The sequence below is a fragment of the Papaver somniferum genome, chromosome 7 (assembly GCF_003573695.1).
Source record: "Papaver somniferum cultivar HN1 chromosome 7, ASM357369v1, whole genome shotgun sequence".
NCBI lineage: Eukaryota > Viridiplantae > Streptophyta > Magnoliopsida > Ranunculales > Papaveraceae > Papaver > Papaver somniferum.
This window is the reverse complement of record NC_039364.1, coordinates 266401007-266409106: the sequence shown is the minus strand read 5'-3', so window position 1 is coordinate 266409106 and position 8100 is coordinate 266401007. Positions and strand designations below refer to the sequence as shown.

At 35.8% G+C, this 8100-nt stretch overlaps 1 protein-coding gene across 4 annotated transcripts; it reads left to right on the top strand.

Annotated features, from left to right (window-relative positions):
• The first annotated feature begins 731 nt into the window (after nt 1–731).
• On the top strand, nt 732–4529 carry LOC113293775 (proteasome subunit alpha type-1-A-like). 4 transcript variants are annotated; one of them, XR_003332552.1, is made up of 6 exons: nt 769–859; nt 1983–2061; nt 2158–2595; nt 2705–2739; nt 2884–3045; nt 3891–4529. XR_003332552.1 is itself a non-coding variant. In XM_026542295.1 (3 exons), exons 2-3 carry the CDS (start codon nt 3025–3027, stop codon nt 4224–4226), a joined length of 357 nt encoding a protein of 118 aa, XP_026398080.1. In that variant the 5' UTR covers nt 732–859; nt 2158–3024; the 3' UTR covers nt 4227–4529. The 4 variants fall into 4 exon arrangements, 1 of the variants encoding a protein (XP_026398080.1); XR_003332551.1 differs by having other exon boundaries at nt 2158–2739; XR_003332550.1 differs by having other exon boundaries at nt 2158–3045.
• The last annotated feature ends 3571 nt before the right edge of the window (nt 4530–8100 follow it).

Here is an 8100-nt window from a genome sequence, read left to right as displayed (position 1 = left end):
AGAATCTCGCAACAATAATATTTCAGCGAAATTGTCAACAAAACAACACAACAACGTCGCATAACAATTTCAGAAAATATAATAAACGACGTCAGCTAAAATCATGAGAAAGATGTGATGATCCTGCGAAAATCAGAGAGTTTGCGAGATTAACATTTGTAAGGTTGTGAGAATGTCGCAAGCCATATCCGAAAATAAAGGACAAATTAGCTGTCATCCATTATGTATTTCCCTATAAATAGTCGTTCAACTGTGAAGAAAAGGAGAGAGATCTTTTTTGAGTAAGAAACAAGTAACTAGGAGAGAGAATATCTGGAGCAGTGGTTATTCTTGATTCATTTATCTTTTCTTGTAAGATTGTGCAAAGATTCATCAATAAAATTAAGATTGTTAATATAAAATGAGTTGAGTGTTAATGAAATCATATGAGGGGTGTAGTGTAGGATTTCCTGCAACTACAATAGCAACTAAAATTTGCAGCAGCTCTTACGCTGTTGCGAATTCGCAACTTATTTTGCCACAGCTTAAAAATTCGCAACTGTATAACAGTTGCGAAATTTTTGGCTCAGTTGCAATTCACAACGGCTGACAAAAACAGGCGTACGAACCAACCGTTTGCAGGGTAACACCTGAATTGCAGGCGTGCGAACCAACCGTGTGCAAGGTAACACGTTATAACCCTAGTTTCTATCCTTCTATCCCATTCTCTTTCTCTTTCTTTTCCTATTCCAGAAACGGCTCCTCCTTCTCCTCCTCCCCTGCTCATACTCTTGCGATATTATACTTTCTATATCATCATCGCTGGTCAGCCGATTGACTTCAATTCCTCCTTTCTCTAGTTCTACATCTTCCAACAAAGGTAACTTTGACTTCAATTCCTCCTTTCTCTAGTTCTTGATCTGATTTTTTTCGTCAGATTTATCTAATTTGTTTTTGTTTTCGTGATTGATGGTCAATAATTATAAACTGGTAAACTTGTTTTTGCATAGATAGAATGAAGTTGTTCGATTTGATTCAAGATTATAGATCGAATGAGGTTGTTTAATTTGATTCACGATTTTAAACTTATTTATGACTACGGAGCTAGGGATTTTGATAGATTTTTTTAATCTTTTGTTTCACTGGTTTCTAGTGTTTTTGGGTTCTTAGAGGAAAGTTTATATTTTTGAACTTAGCTCATTTGCTTATGATCCTTGTTATAGATTCAGATCTTGGGTTCACGTTATGCAGCTAGTTTCTTATCCAGATTTGAATACTTATCTGCTTATGACCCTTTAAGTCTATTTATGAGAATGTATGCTTATGACCTTTTAAGTCTATTTATGAGAATGAATCAAATATTTGTAGATTGAAATTTCAGTTTCTGGTTGATTAAAGATTAGCTAGTCGTGTATGAAGGTGGACTAGAACTAGCTATTCTTGTGTTATGCAGCTAGTTAGTTTTGCTTTACTTTGATTTGTATATGTAGTTGTTATGCTCGTTCATTGTTTTGGAATTGTTCAAAGTGTACTGAAATATCTAGACTCAATGATATAGTGTTGCCTGGTTTGCCATGTGATCATTGCTAACCTCAACAACAGAAAATCACCATCGATTATCTAATGCGCAAGAACTGATTACATGTAGGAAGGGGATAATAGAACATGGTAGAAAGAAAGAGAAGTCTAATGCGCAAGAACTGATTACATGTAGGAAGGGGATTATAGAACATTGTATAAAGAAAGAAAAGTAATTTGTAGAAGTGTTGAGGTTTGAGAGGGAACTTTATAACAAGAAGTTAGATTAATCATTTACTTTAAGCTCATAACATTTTAAAAACTGAGAAAACAATAACTTGTTAGTTAATGAATGACCTGAAAAATTGGTATTGACTTCTTTCGATACATACACGTTGGCTTATGATTTGCAGCTCAACAGCAAGATATGCAGGGAATTTCATTTTTAATCTTTTTAAACCTCAATGATTTTGTTTCTTATCCAGAGAAACTGTGATAAGATCTATGATACAGCGAAGTTTGATGGATGCATTCACATACTCGTTATTTCTGCATTACCCTATAGTGAGTGTTCGTAGTTTGGTTTGTCAGTATACATTTTGCTTATATGGTCTCAATGTACATATAGAGTTTACATTTTACCATTCTTGTAATGTGCAGCATCGATGGGGGTTGAATGCAAATGACTTTCTATCAAAGAAGAGAAAGTTGATATGTCGGCTCCACCAGGTTTTGTCTTACTTACATCCGTCACTCTAAAGAAGATGGATAAAGGTGAAGTTTTGATGAGTAATATGGTCTCTGCGGGTGCAAATGAGTGTCTGAGGCTTAAGAGATCTCTTAGGTACAGACCATGGGTACACTACAGTAAATTAGGTGATAGCTCGGATGAGGAATCTACAGATCGACAACCTCATCAGCTTCATCCTTATACTGAAAGTTCGAAAAATCTAACTGGCCTTCACATTATGAAATTCACTATAATCACATATTTGTGATCTGAATATTTTTGTTCTTTATTCTCAACATCTTCCTCCGAGACCGTGCCTTCCTAAAGGTGTTCTTCGTGGGTGTTTTAAGTGTACTAATTGCGAAAAGGTGGTTAAGTGATGGTGTCTGAGTCATTCTTTCCTTTGCTCATTTAGGTCTTAATTATGATGAGAGGTTTATGCTGTTAAATTACGATGTTAATGGTGTCTTTAAACAGGTCATGGAAAAGTGGCGTCCAGAAGCTGCACAAAGGTCTTTCCTTGAGGATGCACCTGTTTTTTATCCATTTTACAGAAATTATATCCATTATTTTTTCTTTATTTACTATTTCATGTCATCGGAGAATGCTATGTTGTACAAGTTTGGGTTTCTGATCATTTAAAACTCTATTTGCAGGAGTTTAACGATACACTTAAATATATAGACAACATACGTTCAAAAGCAGAGCCATATAGAATTTGCAGAATAATTCCTTCCTCTTCATGGAGACCTCACTGCCCTCTTAAAGAAAACAGTGTATGAGAGACTCAACTGACTATGAAGATACAACTACATCAGGTACGTGTAAATGATATGCTTACTGCTATGTCCCTCATGTAGTATACGTTCCAATTGTAGAGCAGTATGAAAAACTGATTGTAGATATTAATGAACTCATACATATAAATACATGTATTCCTTTAGAAATTTTTTATATGCTAGCATAGGTCTAATCATTTTTCTCATTCTATAATCTTGTTGATGAAGATTAAGTTTAGTGACCTTATAAAGCAGTACATCTCAGCATCTATAAGTGTTTCGTACATACCCAAAGATTACAGTTAGTAGTAAACTCACATGACCTAAAGGCATACATATTACATTCACAGATATTGATATCACGAAGTTTTTTTTGTAAGGAATAACCAATTACTCTTATGAATAATTACTTAATTAGCTTTGTTACGTCGCGAGAGTTGTACTGTTGCTCATTAAACCTTTCTCATGGAAGGGGTATCAGTGATGTTTCCTTTTAAATGCTTAATCTTCCTTTCTAGATGTGAAATTTTAGTTCTACCCTTACTAATGGTACTTGAATATGGGTACTTGAACATGTTTGTTTGTTAATACGACATACTTCCCTCATTCCCTTGGCAGGTTAGTGAACCTCCATCTTATGACCAGCTATTATTTCGTACCTTTAGATTTCTTTGTTGAGCTTCATTTTCTTTAATCTTTGTGTTGTCATATGGAAATATTAGTCATATTAGTCTGATCGTTATATATGATTAGCTTGATTCCTCTTAGTTTTAATAAACTACACGATGGACAATGAACTGAGTACAAACTATGCTTGTAAAGTCTTGCATAACAGAGTTCTCTATGGACAATGAACCGAGTATTATTAATTCTCTTTGTTGCAGGTTTGCACCCAGAGGTCATGGAAACGTCCATATGGTGTTGGTCTCCTTGTTGGAGGGTTGGATGAATCAGGAGCACACCTCTACTACAATTTCTCAAGTGGGAACTACTTCGAATACCAGGCCTTTTCTATTGGTGCTCACTCACAATCTGCTAAAACTTGTTTGGAATGCAAATTTGAGTCCTTCGCCAACTCTACCTGTGATGATCTGATCAAAGATGCCCTCTTTGCAATCAAGGAAACTTTACAAGGAGAGAAGCTAACAAGCTCAATCTGCACTGTTGCTGTTGTTGGTCTTGAAGAGGATTTCCACATTTTGGATCAGAAAGCTATGTAAGAGTTTATCGAGTTGTTAGAGATAAGGGAAGAGGCGCCCGTGCAAGAAGAAGCAGAAGTGCCTCCTCCAGCTCCAATGGACATTGGAGATCTGTAAGAGAAGCGGTTGCATTGCTTTGAAGTGGTGCATTTCGTTGCTTCGATTATACAGAAATGTTCATAGGTAGAAACTGAACTCAGGATGACATTGTTAGTAATGGAGAACATTTTTGTTCAATGCACACTTAATGTCTCTTTCTTTGTTCAATGTGCAATTGATGTCTCTTTCAGTGAATTCTTTGCCTGAATTTTTGGCCTGAAAATTTTCCAGGGAACTTTTGCCTAGGTCATCTGATGATTGACTTAACCTTTTCTTTTTAGTTGCAAAACTTTAGCAACGACCGGAAACTGTTGCTAAATCTAGAACCAGAATACTAAAACCGGGTCCGGCTAAGATTAGTCGTTCTAAGTGTTTTTTGCGAATCTTCCATTACTTCTAGAGGCTGTTGCGAGAAGAATATAGCAACAGCACCACTTGTTGCTAAACCTGTTTGCAACGGCCCAAGCTGTTGTAAAATCAAAGAAAAACAGTTGGCTGAACCGAAACCGTTGCGAATTCTGTTTGCAACAGCTCTGCGTATGTTGCAAAAAAATGCAAAGCCACGTTTCCCTTTTGCAACAGCAATCAGCCGTTGCTAATCCCGAAAAATGGTGTAGTGCCTGGAAAGGAGAAAGAACCTCAAGAACTACCAATGTGTGATATTGCTACGATGATGGTACGTAGCCTAAGTATATGATTCTTTTTTTGGTATACGTTTCTCAAATTATGTACCACTATTAATTGAATGATGTGAAAATAGGTCAAGAAAGCTAAGTGGATTGCAAGGGGACTGAGGCGTAACATTGAGGAGGTTTTATATTTTGATTGCGAGGAAAAAAGAACACTAATTCTCAGGCTTCTGAGTTACATAATCCAATGAGGGATGATCTATATACTGACGAAGTAATTGATGATTGGATTAGTCTTTCCCAAACTCCGGACAGTTCTTGATCATCTTTTGAGGATGTTCCTTCGATTGTTGGTCGTAGTGGATGATTGTAAATAATTTACTTGTTTAAGTCATTCCAGCTTATGTTTATGCAGAATTTTTAGCATGTTTATGCAGACTTCTTCATCATCTTCTGAGGATGTTCCTTCGATTGTTGGTCGTAGTGGATGATTGTAGATAATTTACTTGTTTAAGTCATTCCAGCTTATGTTTATGCAGACTTTTTAGCATGTTTAAGGTTATGGATTTGGATGATTTTACTCAACATGAGTACTAAATCCTTTTCTAAAGGGTTGAGTCTTGCCGAATAAGGATGATTAATCAAACTTTCCGGAATAGGATGATTATGATAACTTGAGACGACTTTTTCTATATACCATATTTTATTATCGTCGTTAAAATTTAAATTTAAGATTAAAAGGGCATCCGGTCTTCTTCGTATTATATGCTCCCTTCTTCCTTGCGGTTTTTGGTTTATACTCACTACCCTTTTTCCAGTGGCTCTCATAATTTCCACTACACTCGCAAACCATTTGAAAGCTCTTGTCTGTAACTTGTTTATTCTGGACTATGATGCACATCTTTTTCAACTATTTTGATCGAGCCCACAACTTTGAATCTTTCTTATCTTTCCACTCATAGTTGTTTGCATAGTGAGCACTTGTGTCGTCGGAAACTTGCACAGGTGGGAGTTGATCTTCCATAACCACCTCTTGCTCTCCAATAACCACCTCTTGATCTTCCACCGGAATGTACGGTACAAACTATAATAGAATGACATATGTCACATAATTATTCACAAAAAATATTTAAACACATAGAAACGGCTGGGTTCAAGAGTGATATTCCAACCGTCAAAGCGTACACGGCTGGGTCGACAAGTGATATTCCAGCCGTCAAAACGTACACGGCTGGGTCGACAAGTGATATTCCATCCATTATTAAAGATAGGGTTGGGTCGAAAAGTATTATTCCTAACCGTAAAACATTTACGACCAGGAATTCCAAGACGTATATTTTCCTGTAACCGGAGGAGTCAGCTTACGGCCTAAAAAATGAGTCGTAAAACTAGTTACGGCTGGGTAACCCAACCGGCGCCGCCAGCATTAAAGAGAATTTAATATTTTCGGACAGGAAACCTAACCGCCGCCGACAGTACTAAATGCTTCCCATGCACGTATAAAATACCTAGCCGTAATTGACAAGTTTCGGCCATGAACTTTTCATCGTTCTATCTGTCAGGTTTCATAACGACTGGGAGTTGATGAACTGTGAGCCGTATAACTCAATAACGGCCAGGAGTTCATGGTTTCCCAGCCGTGATTGTACCTTGCGGCTGGAAACCTAGGGTTTTCGGAAGGAAAAAATCGAAACTATGAGCTTCAAAACTGAAATTGAAGTTAGAATAGAGGTATACCTGGTAATCTTGAGAAATTGTTTCTTCGATTTCTTCTTCTTGGGTTGGTCCTTGGAAATCATAGTAAGGTTCATAAGGGTTATTTTGAGTTTGAGAAGAAATTTCATGATTTTGTGAAAAATCAGCAAATAACTGATCGTTGTTGATGGGTATTAATATATTATCGTATTTTGAAGATGAGGGTTCACCTACATCAAAAGTTTTGCTTGAATCACTGATTTTCATTTTTTTCCCCAATTTTTTTTCTTTTTTTCCCATCTTCATCTTCTTCTTCTTCTTCTCTTCCCTCTGTTTTTTTTTGTTTTGATTTTCAACTTCAACACTTAACTTAAGAAAATGAATTAATGTTGATTAATTAGTGACATTAATCAAGTTTATTATGTAAAATCAATGAGAGGTCATATTAGTCATTTATATAAATATTTGATGGGGTGTCCCAATTACTATTTGGCATCCCTTGGCATCCCTTGAAATACCATGACTTTTCAAGCCCAACAATAGGATTCAAACAAATTAACTCATAATATTTAACAGTCAATGCAATTCGTCATTTAAGTATAAACCACATGAAAATATAAAGGCAAATCATTATTCATCGGTTCTGGGTAAGTGAAGCTATGTATGTATGTGTTGTTCTTGAAACTATACAATCACATATTTTACTTTCTCCGTCCTATTTTAGATGAAGGGAAAGTTATTTTCACGTAGATTAAGAAAATGGAAAGAGATTAATTTTTTTCATATATATCCCTTAATAATAATTGTTAAAATAGTTAAATTTTCTAGTTTTTTGTTCCTTGTTTCTAATGGTTGATTCCAATGCAGGGTCAAATTAGGAAGAAAGTGTGAAAATTATGGAAACCTTCATCTATTTTGGTATTAGAAAAAACCCTTTCCCCTTCGTCTAAAATAGGACGGAAGAAGTACTATACAGCCACAAAAGGTGTCCATGCACAACATAATTTCCCTCTATGTAACAAATTTCCATATGAAAAAGTGAAGGTATATTAATAGGCTCTTATTAGCCTAGCACGGCATGAGAACAGCTCTGGGTGCAGAATTGTCGAGTTAGACAAGCTCATCCTACTCTGCATCGTTCACCAGCTTTCATTCCTAGGAAATCACTATTATATATCGTTCAAATAATGAAGAATCATTTACCATATTGGACAAATTCGATAATTTTCACAAATCTTCCCATGTTTCAGAGGATAAACTTAGTAGAATTATCATAAGACAAACTTTTTTTTTTGTAAATTAGGTATTTCATTCGACAGACTAACTTATGGCGTTAGAAGCCGTGGTTACAACAATATTAAATGTATTACAAGAAAAATAAATGATACACAATAAAGGGTAAAAGATAAAACCAGCAGAAGCTGTTGGACACGCATATGTTGTCTCGTTAAAAACCTTGACGAAGGAAAAGA

Coding starts and splice junctions, on each gene's coding strand:
- LOC113293775 (XM_026542295.1), top strand. CDS start 3,025: ATGAAGATACAACTACATCAG. Junction 3,046..3,890: donor TGAAGATACAACTACATCAG/GTACGTGTAAAT, acceptor TCTTTGTTGCAG/GTTTGCACCCAGAGGTCATG.